The sequence below is a fragment of the Mytilus trossulus genome, chromosome 3 (assembly GCF_036588685.1).
Source record: "Mytilus trossulus isolate FHL-02 chromosome 3, PNRI_Mtr1.1.1.hap1, whole genome shotgun sequence".
Classification (NCBI taxonomy): Eukaryota; Metazoa; Mollusca; class Bivalvia; order Mytilida; family Mytilidae; genus Mytilus; species Mytilus trossulus.
The window spans coordinates 69,891,720-69,913,989 of NC_086375.1; the positions used below are offsets into that span (position 1 = coordinate 69,891,720).

Consider the following 22,270-nt stretch of genomic DNA (forward strand, 5'->3'; position numbering starts at 1 on the left):
ACAATTCATTTTTTCTGACTATTTTCTTTGAATAAAAAACGCTTATTTATACAACAAATTTTTTTTTTTGCATTTCTCTTGAACTATTGTAAAATTTCAACGTAATATTTGGGACTTTTTGTCCTGTGACTTTCGCAGGTCCGTTTACCAATGAGACCCCCTATATACATCACGTTATTCATTCTTTTCCTTACTGGTTTATTATTTATCATAAAATGACCTTTTTGATTGATATTAGCAGAGACATGTCTCTGATATTAGTAAAAAAATGTTGCCCGCTTTTAATACCCAAGGATTTGTATCCTTGCTTTACCATCATGCAAAACCAAAGTTAATAAATTTTAATACAATGTATTAATCTGTTGTGAGCGTTTTTCCAGTTTCCAGTTTCCTGTTTATCTGATGTCCAAATAAAACATTTTTACAAACAATCAGAGTTTTCGTCGGGCGGAGTACAAAATATCCCGTGGGCACCCCAGTAATGTGTATTATCTTGTTTCAACATGACCTTATATGGCCCCGGATGTGACGTAATTGTCCCGCCATGTTGAACTGAACGTCCCAAGAAAGTTACAGAAGTGAGACATTTAAGACAAAAACATCGACAATCGGCCTGTATGACTGGAAGGTCGGCATAACTCACATTATTTTAACAATTTAAATTCTTAAATATCTTAATCTTTGATATTGAGAATGCAGAACTATCGATTCAATTCCAATAGTTGTGCTTTGTTGGTAAATTTTTATCAAAATAACAGAATTTTTACGAAATATTGTCAAAGGTTTGAGTGAAAATCCATGAAGATTTTGATTTTAGTCTTATGTAGTATAGTATCTATTAGCCCATATTCATACATGCTTTCATAAATCTGTTCAGTTGTTATAATAATCCTTTTACAGTACTGTTTTTCTAATAGAAATTAATCGGTGACATCCACATGATCCTGTTAGTGTAAGGAGGATTACCATTATACACCTTATCGCTATTTGTCCGCCAGTCTAGATATCACACAGGTTCCTGTATAATTTTGACATCATAAAACAAAATATCTGACACCACAATGGAAAAGTGATTGTTGTATGCGTCCAAAGTTCAAGCAGCCGGGATTAGCGATAAGGTGTATTCCGACAGCCCATTAGTGCATTACTCTGACATCCCAATATTCAGTAATCCCAATACTTCCATTGCACACCTGTCATATACGCCTTAATATCACTAATCCCAGCTGACCCAGCCGCTTGAACTTTTGACACATACAACTATTACTTTTCCATTGTCATTTTGTGGTGTCAGATATTTTGTTCTATGACATCAAAATTTTACAGGAACCTGTGTGGTATCTAGTAATGGCGGACAAATAGCGATAAGGTGTATTATAATGGCTGAATATTTGTCTCGGTGCCTTGGAGTTTATACACATGCTAGCTGCAAACTGTTCAAATTAAACCTTAACCTTACCCTCTTTTTCAGCTTTTATGTGTCCATTGTCACTCTGTTCTGTTCTAGTCCTGGTTTTGTACATTTGACTAGATCTTCAGTTTTCCCCTTTTGAAATTTTGGATCAAAGGAGTGAGATTTCACAACTATCAGCTATTTAAAGGAAAACACCCTACCTAATCAGACATCTGACCGTGCAAGGGCTGTATAGCCAGTCAAGGTCGTTAAAAACTTCTATTTGTTGTAATCAGACATTTGTTTCTGGTCCCCCAGTGTGTAGGTTAAGACGGGTTTCAATGTATATGATGTACCCGAGTTGGACAACTCTACCCGCCATCTTTCGTTGTGAACACTCCCAACCTGTCATTAAAAAAGGAGGACTTTCAGACATAAGAGATTGGACTCAATATTTACATGTACGTTGCAATACCGGTTCATTTCAAGATCTAGCAAAAAGCATGCCACTTTTATAATGCAGTTTGGGGGGAAGGGGAGGGGGGTAATTAAAACAAAGCTTCTCATATTTTACAATGATAGGATACTTAACCCCTAGCTAGTTAATGGAAGGTTTTGTGATTGATTTTCACATGATGAAGACATGTTCTTTTAATTGAGGTCTGGAGCTGGCATGTCAGTAACTACTAGTAGTCCTTTGTTAAATTATGTATATATATATATATATATATATAATTGTCATTTTGCTTAGTTTCTTTTGTAACCTATTCTGACATTGGAGTTTGGACTCAAGTTTCTTTAAAACTGTGATTTACTGTACCTATTACTGTGTGTTTATTTTTTTACATTGGCTAGAGGAAAGGGTAGGATTGAGTTCTCATATTTTTTTCATAATCCTGCCACATTTGTTTGTGCATGTCCCAAGACAGGAGCCTCTGCCCTTTGTAAGTCTTCTATGTTTATATAATTTTAAGTCATTTATATGTTTTGGAGTTTAGTGTGACATCTGGATCCATTTTCACTGAACTAGTACACAATGTAATTTAGGGGCCAGCTGAGGACCACCTCAAGGTGCAGGATTATCTAGCTACGTTGAATACCTTTAATAGCCTTTGGCTGTTATCTGCTCTTTGGATGGGTTGTTGTGGGACATATTCCCCATTTCCATTCTCAGTTTTTACTTTATGTACATTGATACTTATAGGAAGATGTGGTGTGATTATTAGTCTTCAACTGAAAAAGACATAGAAGACTCTAGGTTTGCATTCCATCTGTCTGTCCATCCGTTATTCTGGTTTTTCTCTTTTTTTTCTTCATGCTTGAAGATATTGATTGGAAAATTTATGTATACATGTAGTTTGATCATGCCAAGCCAGGTGTGGGTAGGTACATTTTGTAGGTAGGGAAATAATTTTATTTTTTCAAAAAAAGCAGCTACAATAACAGGCGATCTGGCATACACATGTACCTGAAAATTGGAAATGAATAAAATAATATTTTACTTAGTTGCGACAATAACATTTTATGAGTAGCCCCGTTTTTGCTGGGTCGGTCGCGATCGGGATTGGGGAAATAAACAATATTTTAGGCCTTGAAGATATTGACTTGACATTTGTTATACAGCTTGCCATGTAATACTCACAGAATGCTTGTTGAACATAGACATGTATACACCCCGCTCACTGTTGTTTGAAAGTATTGGACTGGCAGTGATTTGATTTATTTCCTCATCTTGAGGATGAAATTTGAAGTTACTACCAGGCTGTACATTTGTTAATAAATGCATTCAACGATATTTTGGATTTTTTTAACAAAAGAGAACTACTAGTACATGTAATATTATAAAAATCAAAACTGAATGCTTACCTCTAATATGTTGATTATACATGTTGAAGCAAGCCATAATCATTTGATAATGCAGGTACACATTCTACAAATGCAGATCTAATATTAATACATTTTGTAAGATGTAAATTTGTATGATTGATAACTGTAAAGGATTATGTCCCCTTTGACTATATATTTTATTTCAGGAAATGAACACTCATATGTTGTTACATGATAAAATGTTAAACACTCGTTGTTAAGTTTGACCGTGACTCTTGATGGCCTCTGAGAAAAACATTTGAGTTCTACAACGAATGTATTCTGCCAGATTCCATCATAATAAACATGATTAAAACAATGAAGAATTAAGGGACCAGATATATTTGTAAAATATGTTAATTTCTTAACTGTTATGTCTCTTATGCTGTTAATGTAAACATGATCAACAAATACATGTACAAACAAATCACTGGTTGCATTGTTTAGTGCTGACAGGAAAGGAAACACTTATAATTGGTTATACTTGTAGCCCAATTGAGGTTGAGAGGGTGGACTATACATTGTAACAACCAATGTACTGTGTGTATATACATGTACTCTACCTGCTAAGAAAAAGCTGATGAAGTGACATCATTTATCATCGCTTTCATTCTCCGTTACAACGCAGTAGACTACACTAAAATATATTTGTTACAAAGGGAAATAATGAAGTAATTGGAAAATTATAAAAATTGCTCATTTCCTTGTTGACCTTTTGAAATATGGATTCTGATGATGATATCATTAATGACAATGACACTAGTAGTGCTGGTTTTAAAGTTGAGAGTGATATGGATTCTTGTGGGACTCTATCTGATGAGGACCTCCTAAACAATGAAGAAAAATTCATGTAGGTAGATTTTTTTTGTACCCTGATCATGAAAGTACAAATTTGTACACATGTTGTATGGCCACTAATTTATATACAGTTATCAAATTTGATTCAATATTTTTTAATTGCAGGGATTTTTAAGGAAGGAAACGCATAAAACTCTTTTTTTCCAATTTAGAATTGTACGTACAAAATGTACATGTAGCTGTGCATTTCCCCTTTTCAGGAAAATTTAGACTAATTTTAGGGAATTGAGAATAATGTGGGTTGATATGGATATACAACTTGCGAACTTGTCTTCTTATTTTCATTTATTATCATGGATCGTTCTGACAGTGACATGTGCATGTAACAGTAACTTCCAGAGTTGGAGTGTTACAGTACTGTGGATTCATTATTATTCTTGGGATACCAATTTTTGCGGATTTCGTTGGTACAGGCAAACCACTAAATTATATGTTCAACGAATGACAAATTTACGTAGACGTGTATGCAGACTTTGGTAAAACCACGAAATTAGATATCCACAAATGTGTAAGTTTCCCTGCATCCACAAAAATCGGTACCAACGAAAAAAAAATGAATCTAGTATGTTCAGTACAGTATATCGTGTATATTTGGTGTTTATTAGGAACTCTGTCATTGTCCATGCTTATTTCAACTATGTTTGACAAAGGAGAACTTGAAAGCATGCTACATTTTCATAAAAAGAGGGGATTTTCCAGTTATTTTTTTTTTGGTTTACATATACATGTATACATTGTACATGGAAATACTATATTTATATATAAAATAGATCCTACTACTGCATTAAGTGTGACACAATATTTATCCACTCGAGAAAGTTAAATTTTCAATTTTAAAACTCAAGGGAGGCTGGCAGAGCGTTTTAAATATCTAACATTAACTGTTGAGAGTGGATAAATAGCATATTACACAAGACTTGGTGGTGAAATCTGTTTCTCTTATGATTTTCAAACAATATGCAGGCAAATGTATTCCCTATTTGAATGATCTGCAAAAAGATGTGTCCTTTCTATGTGACATCATCAGACGCCTTTTTTTCATGCTGTCACAAAAGGAAATTCAGACAAAAGCAAGAAAATTCAACCTCATAATAGCATTTTAACCAAAAAAGAACTGAGATCAATCAAATCACACATTGATTAATTTGTTTATACATGTACAATGGGTGCAAAAGGGATAAATTGATGAAGAATTTGAGAAATATGTTAACAACATAGCTAGCTATATGTACTACTATGATCGGTGTACAGTGAGGAATAATATAATAAAATATATATATATATATATATACATGTATTTAGCTATTTAAAAGGAAGTGATTTAAAAATATACATGAAAGAGTTCATAATAAATGGTTAAAAGTAAGAAAATTAAAAATCTTTTATCTTGCCATCTTTTTCAGTTAATGTCTTCTGCCATACTTTTAAGCACACTTTATAATGGGGGTTGATCATAAATAGAAAAGCATTTATCTCTTACTGCCATTTTAAAGGTAAATTCATAAGTGTTTGAATTTAAAATGGTCTTAACCGAAGGGCTTTTACAGGTTTATTTTAATCATTAACCTTAATACTGATCTGAACTACTTAATAGTGTAGTTCTTATTAATATTAAAATGCTAGGATTTGAATTTAATTATTATGGTTTTATTTAAGACCCATTGGCAATATATTTTTTTTAAAAGAGGGATAATCCAAATAATGCTAAATATTTTTGTAGGCCTGTTGAAAAAACTTATGCAATCTACTGATCCCCAAGTCTTATTTGAAGGTATTTACAGACTGAGGGTCTGTATTGGCTCATCATATATTTGTCAGAAGATTAAAAGAGTTACTATAGCCAGTCTAGAAGGTTAAAAGAGTTTCTATAGCCATCCTGAACAAAGATATCAAAGTAAAATGAATCTGTATTAGGTTTTACAAATTTTAATTCTTTTTAATTCTTTCTGTTAAAAAAGACAGGTTTATTTATGGGTTATATAAATTCTTCTGCAAACTTGAAATAAAGATGAAGATGGAATGATCTTCTTAACAAGTTTAGAGTTCCAAATGCTAGCTCATTTAGGTTTCCTTTTGGATGTTTGTGTATTAATTATATGAATATTCATATAAGAGTTTTTCAAAGACATTGTAAGCACAATTATGAAATGTCCATGTGTCCATCCACTTGGGGTTAAAAAAAATGATTGAACACTATATCTGATCTCTTCTGGCTAATGCATGAACATGAAATATTTGAAATGCAATTTAGAAAAATAGGTCCATATATATCATATGTGAATGTTTGAAGATCAGTTCGAGGGTTTCATGATCAAATACAAAATTATTGTATTATACAAACTTGCATGAATTGAAAGCTGGCACTAATACCTAAATATGTATAAGTGTCAGTTGAAAGAGCTCAGGAATATACTTATTTGATTAAAATATGATGTAAATGTAGGTTAGAGACTTCTTTGCCAATGAAAATGTAAATGAGAAAAATTAAACACATACAAATAGTTAACGCTCATGCATTTACTAAAATTTAAGGGATTGCTTTTACTAGATTTATACTATATATATAGGGCCCCATACTTGCAGTGTGCTAAGTTTTTTTTATTGATTAAGGTAAAAATTTATGAAAATTAAGCTGGAACAGCTAACCCTTTCAGGTGAAACCCCTCTTTTTTTATGTTTGAATATGTGCCTGAAAAACAAATGAGTTGAAATAATATTACCATGTGAAGTGACCTCACTAACCAGTCTTTTGTAGTTGAGATAACATGTAACAGAAGTTGTACAAAACAAGGAAAAATCATTAAATTTATCCATAACAATTTATATTGGAATTCAGAAGAATAAATTTCTTATGATGAAGACCCTCATTGAAGTATCTGCTGATTTAGATAAAATCAGTATTATATTGCTGTAATGTCCTACAAGTAAATAAAGATATGTTTACTTAGTAAACTACAGGTTTAGATATGTCAAGTTCCCCAAATTTGACGGAAATCCCTTGTACTCATACACCTATTCTGTATTTGTTTACCAACCCAATTCTATACCAGTGTGGTAGATTCAATGATATATTTGACTTCTGAAGAAGTAATTAATATCACATTCTTGACACTGCATATTTTTAATGCATTATGCATATGTGTTTTTAAATGATATTGTATTTCAACAATTACACTTCAAAGGGGAAGTAATTGAAGAAGAAAGAAAAAAACAAGTGGTATATTGGATATATTGTTTTGAATACTGACAGACATATGGTTCACCAATAAATACATGTAAATAATGTTGTAACCAGATGTGATACATAACATTTATTGTGACTATCATGACACGGGTTTGAGTAATTAAACTACATGAAAAAATTCCTGTGATGATAAATAGTGGACCTATTCATGGTTGAACACTATTTTATTTCAATTCCACAAATAGTGTAATAGATAACGTATTTCATGGTTGGTGACTTCAACAATAATATTGAGGATCATACTACTTTGTAAAAGCCCATTCATAAGAGGATTATTTTCTGTGCTACCTTTAAAAACAGAAGTAGAAACTAAGCAGCCTAAAAACATCTGTTCTAGTGATTTTAGTGTATATACACATACATGTATATTTGGATTGGATAATATTTTTGAATAACATTTAACCTGAAGCTAAAAAAAATAATTTGTAATTCAGTGATATTTTCCTAATAGATTCTTGCAATAATCTGCAAAACTTGGGATTTATCAAATCTTTAATAATAGATTTTTGGTAGTATCCTGCCTAGTTATAGTAGGTCTACCTGTGTTAAAGATTTCATTTGGACCACTTGATACATTTGATGATATTAAGATTTTAGAATTTTACTTGTTGCCAGTGCACATGCTAATTCATTTAACAGACATGACAGGTCTGTGTTCCAAGTAAAAATAGATTTTGCATGAAGTGTTGTATTTCATAAGGATACATTTGTACATTGGTGTCACTGTGTTTTGATTTTATTGTGAACTATTATAGTACTGACAAAGTCACATTATAAGGAATTGAGAATGGCATCACTTGCAGCACATAGGGAAAGATTGCGTCTACAATCTTTAAATGATAACACAGAAAGTGACCTATTTCAGCGTCGTAGGCTTCATAATGAAGAAAATCCTAATCCTGAGGGTTTTAACAGGTAAATCAGCTGTTGGAATTTATCATATCCAGAAAAAATGTGTAACTTGACACTTTTGTAATAAAAATAATACACTGATGATAAGTTTTTTAAAAATGCACTTAACCGTAAAATGGATTATTGCACAGAATGAATATGTTTACCACTAACTTTACATTTATTTCCTAGGAAAAAAGATGTAGATTTAGGTTGCACTTGTAGTAGACAAAATGATTTCCTTGATAGGATAGGACCTGTCTAAATTCACAAGTTACTTTATGATTTTTTTGTGGATAAATCATGTTGGAAAGAACTGTTTACATGCACAACTCTTTGCAAAGGTCAAAACTTAGTGTGCGGTATTTTTCAATATTAATATGCCTTCTTTGCCTTACAATTTAAGCTTATAGTAAAATTTTGTTGGTGCTAATAGTTATAGGGGTAAATTCCAAAATACTGGGATCGTTTGTGGAAACCAGTGTCATAAAATATTTTGAATATTATATCTGCCCAAAAGAGGAGTGAGTGGTTTGTGAAACCAACTACATGTATATTCACAAAGTGCAAATTGTAATACATTTGCACCTGTAAAGGCTGTAGGTACAATGATCATGACTTGCTGGATTTTTGTTGTTAAAAATATTAATATTAAGTTGCTTTTAGTACATTTTTTACAATATTTCAACCTACAAAGGCTACATGTACAAATGTTTAAGATAGGAACAGTTTTTATTTTCTTATGAAAACTTTTCTTTTCTTATGTAAGTTAGAATCATTGTTTATAGAGCTATAGTAATTTTTGCTCTCCTGACAATAACATGGTTCAGGAGCATCTGTTGGTAGTATCAATATTTTTTTCATTTTGTCAGGTTATTTAACCAAACATGTAAAGATTTCTTTAGAAATCTGGAAATTAATGTAATCTGGTTTCAGTGTTTTCCTTCCAAATTTTCTTATAATGGATCAGGAATTGTCTGAAAATAAAAATGACTTCTTTATTGAGTACAGAGAATTTCAAAGTTTAAAGGATGGGGTTCAAACTAATGTACAGAGGTCATGCTATGCATAAATTCCAGGTGCGTAGCTACGTTTACGTCAAAACGCCCGGGCGTACACTTGAATTTTGATAAAAATATATTTTAATCTTAAGAAATAACTTGTTAGAAGAACATCAACTACATTTGTACAAATGATATATAATTCTTTCTTCATTAGCTCTTGTAATTGCCGAAATTTACTTTTCATGGAAATGTTAACATATATTATATTATATGTTTATTAATTTAAAAAAACCCAAGTTAAACCATAGCATTGAAATACCTGCATCCAGTCGGGAATATCTTTATGTTTATGTTCCTTTTAGCAAGCAGACTAGTTGATGACTGATTTCAAATTTTATATTTTGGTTGAGTAGAGTCCATTGCCTGTATACATATTGTACTATACTAGTAAATTAAAAGTAAGCCTAGGATATTGTTAAGAAGGAAATTGAAGATTTAGTTTAATAAAATAAATTAAGTAGGCACATTGATACAGGGGAAATTGTGTGAACAATGGATATTTAGTTTTAAAAGTTTTTTTGGATTCAAAATGACAACCAGATCAAAAACAAAACCTAGGGTTCAGCTAACGAAGGCGAAGGCGTAAGTGATGTTCTCTAGTATTAAATTTCATTCATCCATGAAATACTTTGTAGTAAATGGACCTTGATCAAATACTGTTGGCAAACTTGGACTTCATTGATATGTTAATGAAGATTTTAAGTTTCAACAATGAAAGATATGATATGACTGTCACTTTTCATGGGTCAATTACCAGCACATCATTACTGTATAATAATGTATTTAAAATATAAAAGGTGTAGGTCCTTTATGGTCATATACATACCATTTTAAAATAACTGTTAGGTCGTATGGAATATGACAGATGCAATGTTTGATTTCATTAGAGCCACTATAAGAAAATCTCATACAAGTCAGAAATGAATATGAGAATTTTTCTACTATTGATTAGGTACACATGTATGATTCTCAGTGTCCATTTCCTATTGAGTTGTTATTTAGATGATAGAAATGGATTGATATTTGATAACTTTAATATATCACTTGAATGATTTACCAATTTGTTGACTGACATTTGATCACACTACATTAGTGATCAGGCATACAATTTGATACTGATATAAAAGGCAAATAATTTTAAATTGAAAACCACACATTGATATTCACAAATATTAAAATCAAGTTAGAACAAACTTTTTAAAAGATGAATGTTATAAGAAGTTTCTCTACTTATTATTTTATAGATTGTAAATAAGAATTTGTACTGTCGTGTTTACTTTTATATAAAAGTAAGGTCCTTCTCTGATAAAGTTTATATTCGAATGAACTTAAACTAATTACTTGTACACTGGACCTCAGACTTCATTCCAAAATTTAAATGTTTAAGTCATTTTCACCCTATAAGTGTTTTATCTAAGCTGAAACTACATGTTCTTTTTATCTTCTATACCTGTTCATCTTTAAACATGTTACCATAATTTGACAATATACACAGTTATACATTTAACTGAATCTCCATGTATGTATGTGCATACTGAACTACTGTTTGCATGTTTATATGTCATTGTAAATAGTTCATTACATGACCTGAGCCATTTCATGGTTAGCTAATGACTAAATACGAATTTTTACCATTGATTTATATCAATAAACATGTACATAACACCCTGAAAAAACACAAAATAACCTTTGTCTTATTTACTGTACATGTAAATTCAGAAATTAATTTATTATTGTAATTTTTTGAAAAATGGACAAAAATTTAAGATATATTAAAGCGATTACATGAAAGTTTATATTTCTATTCTCACTCAGGCACATTATTCTCATTATAAAAACCTTGCAGTAATGTAAGTACTTGTGCTGTAATTTAATAAGCGAATAGCACTTACTGGTCATTTGTCACAAAACGGTTGACCACTTTGAACAATCTTATGCTAAACATAAATGATAAAAGAACTATTTGTTTTCTCTCCCTTTCATTTCTGTTTTATTGTAGTATTATGTATATAGATGACTATTATGACTTGAACCTGTGCACTCCTAGATTCATTCATGAATGAACATATGATTGATTTCATCAACATACATATGCAATTTACCTGAAGTCTGTCATGTACAAACAACAAACTTTTATCTGCCATGTCCTTAAGATATGTGTGAATTAATGCATCAATTAGCCAGTCACACATCTGAAATGTAAATATTTGTCTGTTTACAGCACCAATATGTCGTTGGCCAATGGGGTCTGCTACAGATGTAACGAGGGCTTTACTCCTCAAGAACAGATAGTTAACTCGAATGGAGAGATCTGGCACACCCAGTGTTTCGTGTAAGTTTTTGTATAAATGTAGATCTAGATATTCTTCTGTGTTTTGGTTTTAGCTTCTACTTCATGTGTTTCAAAAATATAGAAGAACTAATAATTTTAGAAATTAGTGAATAGCAGATTTTGTAATTGAAAAATGAAATGCTTTGCAAACATCTAATTCATTGAAATTGTTCACTATATATTATGCATTGCCATTGTGTATATCATATAACAAGTCTGCTACTTATTTATTTAGTATTTCAAAATAGATTAGATGTCGTTGTGCATTTAGATTATATATGCCTGCTGTCGCTATATCTTTGCTCTTTCGCTTTATGAATATATTTAACACTCTAAATACATGTATATGATTTTGTGTGAACCTGTTTGTATAATATATATATATGTGTGTGTTGCCTTGAACAGCAATAGAACTTGTGGCTTGCCATGTACACACTGTGGCATGATTGTAAATGATAAGGAGTCTATGCTCAGCTTTGGAGGTGATGTATGGCATCAACAATGTTTTGTGTAAGTACTGCCACAACGTTTTGTCACCAGTTATATACCCTTTTGATCCTTCCTGATTTAACACATGTTTTCCAGGAGCATTATCGGCCAAAGTGCATCGTGCTTAGTATTTTCTTGCAATTATGACTTTATGTCTCTGCTACTTATCCTTTAGTCCTTTAGTACTAGAAACTTTCAGTTTATTTTTCATCTGACATGGTCATCATATTGTTGATCATATTTGTATAGATAGCTACAGCATAGATGGGTTTAGCTTTTTCCTATCCATTTACATTGGAAGTTTGCATAAGGTGCAAAGCAGTATACCTAGGTTGCTAGTCTGCCGATGTTTAATTGTAGGTAACAATAATTTAATTACTTGTATTTATTTGCCCTCAAGTTTATTTTAAAATGGGGAAGGAAGGGTTTAAGGTGACAAAGAACTATCATGTGTGTGAAAACATTATTTTATATATTCAATCACAATTTATTAGTACCTAGTACTCTTTTAAGACATATCATCAGCTGAAAGGAATATTAATTAAGATGGATTTTTACTCTTCTCAAGAACTCCCCTACATGTTTTACTGTTACTATTTTGTCTAGAATACATTGCATGCTAAAAACTTTCAAAATAGTCTTACTATTTGACATTTAACAATTTAACACATACAAGTGTGTATCGGGTATGTTCTGATGTTTTTTTTAAGCTTAACTGACTAACTACATGGAAGTTAGCTCCCTAAATAAGCTGCTTCAAAGGAGTAATAATTACTGTATTCTGTTTTCATATTTTTTTTTAGAACAAGACTGTTTTTGTAACCGATTTTCTCCTAGCAATATAATACCCCCACTTATGGAACGGATGGTATTCTGTAATAACCTTATCTGTCCTTCCTCTGCTTTGTTACATATAGCTCACTTTCTGTAATTAGGGATAATGTGATATGATTGAACTGAAACTTTAAATCTGTATTAGGACAATAAGATTTACAGATTTACCTAATAGTCACTTCTTCAATTACAAAGTGTTGAATATTGGTTTTGATTGCAACTTATATTATAGGATCCTTGAAATTGCTATTGACCAGCGAACTTTCCTGATTTGAGATAGGACTCCCCCCATGAGAGGTGATTACCTAACATCTGAAATCCTTAATTATGTAATCTCAATACCTGAAAACAGCATTCAAAGTATTTACATTTTTATAGTTCATTCATAGATTTGACATGTATGCCTTGTATATTAAGAGATGCATTGGGTCCTTGTGACCAAAATAACCATAATAATTTCAAAAAAGAAATGTTGGTATGGAATACATAACCCTAAATTGTAAATTTGGCAAAAGTTGTAAGGCAACCTTGACCAAAATGATCTGTTATTATAATGTTCCTTAAAACACTGTTTCTTAATATGTATTATTCTAAAAGTAAATATCCTTATAAGGCTAATGCAAGCCATGATTTTACATTTATTTTCAGTAAACATACTCTTTTTTAAAAAAGCATTTTTTTTCTGATACCAGGTCATCCTTCACGTTTTAAAAGAAGTCTGCCAGGCTTATGCATCAATGGTGCTGCTTTAAATTTTTTGAACTTCTTGAAGATAATAGTTCTAATTTTCTTTATCAGTATGATTCCAGTCGTATGGTAGAAGATTTAATATTTTGATACACACCTGGATTAGAAACATAATGTATTTACAATATAATAAACGATGTAATATAACTCCATTTATTATCTCTTTTATAGCTAGTGTCATATTGCATATTAAATATTATTATTTATGGCAATATCCTGTACATTGTATTATTCATACTTGCATCCTACATGTATATAAACGTCTACTTGCTCTATTAAACTAGGTGCATGCATACTTGTATTTGATCTCTACAATTTAAGCATGGATATTGCAGTTTTTTGGATAACTTGAATCATGATATGTTATACTTTTTAAAATGAATTAATTTGTGAAAACTCACAATAGAAGGTGTTTATAAAGATGATAGATGTTTATTTAAACATCATTGTAAATAAAGATAAAGATATTTTATTTCCTAATCATAGGGCTCATAACAAGCATGTAATCACATATAGTAAAAATAAAAAGCCTTTCTCTCCCACTTGCATACACTCACACATACAACTATCGCATACACTCACACATACAACTATCGCATACACTTACACATACATGTACAAATATCCTTCTGATTAGATTCAACTGTAGAAAATATTAATGCTTTTCATAAATTAATTGGCTGCAGTCTGGGAGAAATAAATTATCCATGTCACATTGCTATCAAAAGATCAAACTGCATTGACGGGAGAAAATTTTAATTAATACAATATGTAGAAATGTATGGTTCATGTCAAACACATGTAGAACTTGTCTATGGCATTTTTATATACAGATAATAACATAAGACAATGAAGGCTGAAATAAGAATTGCAATGAACATACACAATGACACACACACATATTTGACTGGTAGCTTTTCACTTGACACATGTTTTGGGGAAATATTTATACATGTAGATACATTATTTTAAAAGCACACACATTTGTCATAATGATCAAAATGATTTTTGTCAGATTGAATTTCAAGATGAAAACGATCAAATAATGTTTAATTTTCATTCTTTCTTATTACAGATGTGCTCAGTGTTTCCAGCCTTTTCAAGATGGAGTATTTTATGAGGTATATTTCTCACTATAATCTGTCATCCAGTGCTATTCTTTCCTTTTCACATGGATTTTTTTTTTATTTCAACTATTTATGCTCTAAAAATTGGACAAAAAGTAGGAATTCAACACTTTTTTTGCAGTTTTCAAGGTTCCAAAGAGGAAGTAATAAAAATGATATATGTTTTAAAAAAACAGGACAATACCACTACATATATAATAAAATCTAATGCATGCTACAAACCATAACATTTAAGTACGTTAACATACATGTAAACCCTTTCCTCCATGGAATATATTTTTTACATGCTTGATTCACATAGGATTTTTTCTATAAAATAAAATCCTCAGGTTTAAATTATTAATGCATTATAAAAAAACAAATATTTCATCAAATAAATTGAAGTTAGATATTCTTATGAATATCCTTTTCTAATATTGGATACACATTTTATTAGGTCTGATGCAGACATTTTGTAGTCGAAGCATTTCAACTAAGGTACTCCACAGGCATCAAAGCGTCATTATATAGTAAATCGATGGCGTCATTATGGAGGAAAGGGTTAACTAATAACACTTGGTGTTTACAATTTATAACCATTATTTGAATAATACAAGACTTGAATTAGAATGAAGCTGAAGAATAAATCCAATGTACACTACAATGTACAAGGATAAAACATGCAAATTATAAAAAACAGAAACGGAGGATAGACATTTGTGGGGTTCTTTATATCAAGTTAAAAAAGTGAACATAAAGAATTTTGTATTTGAAGCTCCTTCATAAGCATAACATAAAAAAGTGAAGGGATATATTCCAATTAGACAGCAATTAACTTACACAAAACCTCAAGACATTAAAATTAAAGGTCAAAGCTAGTTCTTTAATAGTCCGAGATTACTCTGACGTCCGACGGCTGTTTTGCCAGACAAGTTGGGGCCGTGGGACGTCAGAGCTTGTCCCATATCAAAAAGTGGATATTTGCCCACCCAAAATAGATGCGCTGCCTCCTCACTTCTGGAGCCAACTTAGGGCCTTGGAATTATATAAATCTGGCTTCAATCTCTTCATTTTTCATTTTTCCGGAGGCCGAGTCCCATATGAATTTTATTCACCCTCTATGGATCCGTAGGGGGTCAGTAGCTAAACGTATAACGAATTTATCGGACACTGGACTTTTTCTACGATGTTTTGTTGAAAAATAAACAATGAAACACAACAACATTAATAGATGACGTCGCCATTAACGCGTCATGAAACTTACTAACCTCATAGGGGTTCACCAAGTGATGGCGTTTAACCAATCACAACGTGATAACTCATCTGTGGTCCGATAAGACAGGTTAAAATTGTTCATATAGGAAAACAATCACTTCATCAAAACAAAATGAATATTATTTGAAATTATAGTGTTGATGCCAGACACTGCTTACTTTGTATTTAATTTCTGCTGATAAAATTTAGTATGTTCACAGAGACCTAATTATTTACTTTTTTGTTTCAGTTTGATGGAAGAAAGTACTGTGAACACGACTTCCATATGCTGTTTGCTCCTTGCTGTGGAAAGTGCAGTAAGCATTCATAAGCAAAAAATATAAACATATAAATGTTGTTAATCTGACAGAAAGTATTATTAGCTTTAGGCTGCTGTAACAAACATCCTTCTATCTTTATACATTGCCAATTTCAACTAAAGGGAAAATTTAATCTCGTGCTTATATGCAGTCAAAAGTTTATTAATCATTCATGTCGTACTAAAATTCACTTTTATAACAAAACAGTAATAGTCATCCGGAAATTTCACCTTAAACTATTCCCGCTCTGACACAAGTTCATGTTTAATTATATATTTCTTCTAAGGGCAATTATAACCAATTTTTGTGCTATAACACTATATTATGCCAGTTCTGGAGTTGAGTTGCTCCAAAATTTCAATCAAAAAGTTGAAAATGTTATGTTTCATTAATGAACATTAAAATTATAATGTTGGTAAATTTTGTATAACCTTTTTTTTCAGGAGAATTTATCATTGGTAGAGTGATCAAGGCTATGAATAGTAACTGGCATCCAGATTGTTTTAGATGTGAATTGTGTACAGCCCCTCTGGCTGATGCTGGATTTGTCAAAAATGCTGGAAGGTTTGACATTTGCTAGCATACACATTTTATTTAAAAACTATTACAATAAAATCTGCAAACATAACAAAGAAGTCCACATATTCCTGAATTCAATAAAAAAAACTCGAAGATAAATAAGATGTATTGGATTTTTTCAGTAATATCTATTTTAAATTTATATAGAGTTATCTCCCATTGACTAGAATTACTGGACTGATAAGATATGAGCTCTAGAAAAGATTTCCCCGTATGAAAAATTTTGACATATAGATCAACTCATTTATTTATTTTTGCACACCTTGATATAAAATAAAAGGATGTGATATGATCATTGTACACTCTTCAACACTAATCAAAACCCATACTGAAAATTCAGCTTTAAAATGACATTAAATGACAAATGTATAAGAATTCAAACTAGAAAACTAAATTCAATATTTAAAAAAATAGAACAAGAAAGAAACAATACATTCCAAAAAGCTATTACAACTGAATTACCGACTCCTTACTTTGGGCAAGCCCATTCAGAATGTGAAATCAATCGTTACCCATTAAAATTCAGAAAAAAACATGACCTTGTGCAATGCCAATATAGTTATTGACAGATAGTAGAGCCATGAATGTGCATTGTATTTAACAATACTAATAAGATTGAATTTTATTTTCTGATCACAAAATTAATATTTATACCAATAAAAGATGATATTCAAAGATCTTAATTTAATAGTGTTGATTTTAATGGCTGCTTCAGAATCAATATGTGTCATGGGAGGCACCTTTTTATGACCCTGACACCCATAAAATGAAAATATATTTTATTTATAATTCTTATTAAAATTTTAAGGAAAAAACAACCGTCTATATATAATGAAATGAGACGGTTTGGATTTTATCTAATTTATTTAGAGTTATCTCCCATTGACTGCAGAATCACTGAACTGATTGATAGACTGTAGATGTAGAAAAGATTTCTAGATCTAAATATTGAAATAAATATTGACAAATTTATATATTTTTGTAATAGTAAGCAAAGTTTTATGAAATAACAACAAATAATTAGGACTAGATTCAGTTTGATAATTGTCTATCAAGAGATTTATTTTTTGGTGGAAATAGCTGTGTAATGTTGGTATTTTTTGTAAGACTTAAGTCTCATTGATCTTGTTTATAAGCGTAAATTTTAATAATACATGTATTATGTATGTTTTTTTCTTAGGGCCTTGTGTAAAGAATGCAATAACAAGGAAAGGGCCAAAGGAATGGGAAAATATGTCTGTCACAAATGTCAGTAAGTATTGAAGTCAACTTACTTTGACTTAAGTTTTAATTGAAGAACATATTTGTCTTTAAGAAATAGTTATAAATAGGTATGTCATACAAAATAAAACAATGGAATTATTATACCCCCGCTTTAAAAAAGGGGGTATACTGTTTTACCTCTGTCTGTCCGTCCGTCAGTCAGTCCGTCCCATGAATATTTTTCGTCACATTTTTCTCAGGAACTACAATACAAGGATTTCTGAAATTTGGTTTCAGGGTTTATCTCAGTCAGCTATACAGTGTGATGCGTTTTCAGATTGATCACTTGACAACTTCCTGTTTACCGAACACTTGTATGATTTAACACATGATAGCCAAGTTGAAAATTTTCGTCACACTTTTCTCAGGAACTACAATACAAGGATTTCTGAAATTTGGTTTCCGGATTTATATAAGTCAGCTTTACCGTGTGATGCGTTTTCAGATTCATGACTCGACAACTTCCTGTTTACCGAACACTTGCATATTTTTACACTATTTATTTTTTCGTCGCATTTTTCTCAGGAACTACAATACAAGGATTTCTGAAATTCGGTTTCAGGGTTTATCTAAGTCAGCTATACTGTGTGATGCATTTTCAGATTGGTCACTTGACAACTTCCTGTTTACCGAACACTTGTATGGTTTTACACATGATAGCCAAGTTGAAAATTTTCGTCACTCTTTTCTCAGGAACTACAATACAAGGATTTCTGAAATTTGGTTTCTGGATTTATATAAGTCAGCTATACCGTGTGATGCGTTTTCAGATTCATGACTCAACAACTTCCTGTTTACCAAACACTTGCATATTTTTACACTATTTATATTATCCACTTGCGGGGGGGGGGGGGGTATCATCAGTGAGCAGTAGCTCGCAGTTTCACTTGTTTAATCAGGTCTGCAGGAAGATTTGGGTTCAATTGAAGTAATCCTTGTGCCCATATGCATTTAGACCTATATCTCAGAATAAGTAAACAAGGTTAATATTGTGTTCATGACTAAAATTAGGTCAAGATAACTTTATTTAATGTTTGAGATCATTAATTGTATTTCAAGTCAGTGATCTAGCAACATCAAGAAATAATACATTAAAGCATGTATTATAGTCTCCACAAACATAAAAATGGTCTATTTATTTATGCAACTGAAAAACTATACAGTCTTCGATTAATATTTTAACTGTTTCTGTGTAAAGATATTTACTTATATATAAAGATTCTACCAATGCTTCAAGTGTAATACGATATTTATCCATTCGAGACAGTTAAAATTTAAAACTCAAGGCTTGCCTGAGCGGTTTAAATATTTAAAATTTAACTGTCGAGAGTGGATAGATATGGTATTACACAAGATTTGGTGGTGGAATCTATTTCTCTAATGATTTACTAACATTATGCAGGCAACCTTATTCCTTCTTTCAAAGGATCTGCAAAAAGATGTGTTCTTTCTATGTGATGTCATCAGGCATGGTGGCCTATTTTCATGCCGTCACAATAGAAAATGCAAAGAAAAGCAAGAAAATTTGACGTTACAGTCGTATTTTAACCAATGAAGTACTGAGATCAAACGAACCACACGTAGATAAAAAAAAAATTATACAATGGGTGCAGAAAGGAATAAATTGACGAAGAATTAGAGAAATCTTGTTCTTTGACGGATTAGGCATGTTATCTTTTTCCTGTTTGTATATTCTCCTAAACTGAATCAGATATGATGTGAATTAGAAAAACAAAAGCTTTTAAATCAGTTGGCAATAGAATGTGTTGAGAAATTAGTGACATTTCCATGGGCTATTTTTAGGTAAATGATGACTTTTAAAGATCACGACAGATCCTGGGCAATGGGGATTTGTGATTTCTTCAACATTATACAAAATACTCATGTTTCACCTGAAAATATTGTTTTTGACAAACTTTATTTGGTCATTGATTTGGAGATGTACAGTTGGTGAGGGGCTGTTCAACCAAAGCTTTTCAAATTTTAATATGTTGTTACTGATGGCAAAATGGAGATCAAGTACAATATTGACAATTTTCGCTTTCACTGTTCAGGAAATTATGGTTCTTGAAAGTTTGAAAAATTGTAATTTCAGTCCTTGCTACAACTCATGATCCGTTTAACCAAAGCTTTTCAAATTTTAATATGTTGTTACTGAAGTCAAAATGGAGGTCAAGTTCAATCTTGATGAATTTTGCTTTCACTGCTCAGGACAGCATTTTTAACTGGTATATATCTTTGGAACAATATGGAGGAAAATTTAAAAAAAAATGTTTTAGCAATGCAATTCCTTAGATTAAGGTAGCACTACAGTCTAACAATGATTTTTTGGTCATATTTTTTTTATCACATAATTCTGAAGTAAGTATTATTCTGAACAGTTTGTAAAAATCCCAAAGTCATTATCATATCACAACAGGGAGTAAATTGATAATGAATTTATGTAAATAAAAGCACATGGTAATTAATCTAAATATATAGGCATTTGGGAGGGGCTAATATGTCAATCATCTGTTGATACCAGTGTCCAGCTGTTAATCCCTGACCACAAGATCAATAATGTAGTCTTATCTCATTGTTTAATTGGAAACAAAAAATATTTATATAACATGGAAGTGAACAAAGAAAAAGAAAGAAAAAACTAAAGGAAAAAAATCTACCAAAAAGGAAAAAAAGTACTATGGAAAAGAGTGGGGAAGTAGTTTTGAAAGCCTCTGACTGCCTGTATAAATTTCTTCTCTTTGGTCTTCTTCATTTATTAAATACAGTTTTATGAATTTTAACTAATTTTCAGTTAATGTGTATTTTTTCAGTCCCATTAAATTAAATGTATTTTCAAGAAAAGGGTGGGTTGATCTTTTTATCAACATGTTTTTTGATGCACACTTTTAATGTATTAGCTAATTTTAGACATAGTTTTACTTTATTTCTTTTTTTAAAATTCAAATGAAACTTATTCTTTATATATAGAAAAAAGTAAAAACACAAAAATACCGAACTCCGAGGAAAATTCTTTATATATAGAGAATAATGTTGTTAAACATTGATTAATGAAGAGGCGGAGCTTTGTCTATATTTAATTACTTCATCACAGATGTTGGTCAGATCTGTGACGTCAAACTCCCGCCAAATGCCAAGTTAGTGTTGGACAGTTCACATATAAGGCAAAATTTACAGCATTAGAGCATCAAAGACACAAAGTGTGTGGTTTTATTGATATAGTAATGGTATCAGAACACTCCTGGGGTGTTCCCAGTGGAACATCTGTATTTATATTGACTTTATAGGGGTTCTAAGGGGAAAATTCAGTTTTTAGGTCATTTCTCAGAACAATTTTTCATGAAAATTGTAAGGAAAAATGACAATACAAACTTTATGGGTACCCCCTTTGGCTTGACTTTGATATATATGATTGAAGAGTGTATTTTCTACAATACTGTGTCCCAGTTTTTGGATAATTCATTTCTAAATGAATTTATGGGTTTCCAAAGATGAAAGGTGAAATGAGGTTTGGCACCCAGCAGTTAAATCAATATATCTTCTTACTGGAGGCATATATCAAAAACCTGAGACACAGTTTAGGAGATTGTATATGGTCGATTACAGGGATGAAAACAAATTTCAACTACCATTTGACATGAATGTGCCATTTTCATCCAAGTTGGAAGACCACTTTTTTGGCCATTAATGAGCTATATTTTGTGACTATTCAAACTAAAAATAAATGTATATATAAATTAAGAAAGAGTTATATTTCAGCTTTAAAATGAGTTAAAGATTTTAAAAATCCATTGAGTAGTTTTGGAGAAATTGATCTTTAAATACTGTTGATTGGAGTCAGAAAATTCTGACTGTAGTGCTACCTTAATAGATCTTTTGAACAACATAGAGGAAAAATTATGTAAAAAAAGGTATTAATTTTGAGAATACGTTAGATAATAGTCATACAAACGGGATTAATTTTGGCAGACAATGCCATTGTCAGTAAGAATGTAAAGGTGAAGTACAATGGTTGTTGTCTAAGTTTATA

General features: G+C 31.2%; 1 protein-coding gene across 4 annotated transcripts in view; it reads left to right on the top strand.

Annotated features, from left to right (window-relative positions):
- Positions 1-508: 508 nt before the first annotated feature.
- Positions 509-22,270, top strand: part of LOC134712258 (LIM and senescent cell antigen-like-containing domain protein 1) — a 30,875-nt gene continuing 9,113 nt past the window's right edge. Inside the window, exons 1-6 of one of the 4 annotated variants that reach the window (XM_063573632.1) lie at positions 509-628; positions 11,538-11,648; positions 14,794-14,839; positions 16,329-16,395; positions 16,842-16,962; positions 18,158-18,229. In XM_063573632.1, the coding sequence (XP_063429702.1) occupies positions 618-628; positions 11,538-11,648; positions 14,794-14,839; positions 16,329-16,395; positions 16,842-16,962; positions 18,158-18,229 (428 nt within the window). In that variant the 5' untranslated portion in view covers positions 509-617. Of the gene's footprint in view, positions 629-3,823; positions 4,110-7,473; positions 8,277-9,830; positions 9,899-11,537; positions 11,649-14,793; positions 14,840-16,328; positions 16,396-16,841; positions 16,963-18,157; positions 18,230-22,270 lie in introns of those variants that run through there. The other 3 variants (XM_063573629.1, XM_063573630.1, XM_063573631.1) reach the window with 3 other exon arrangements.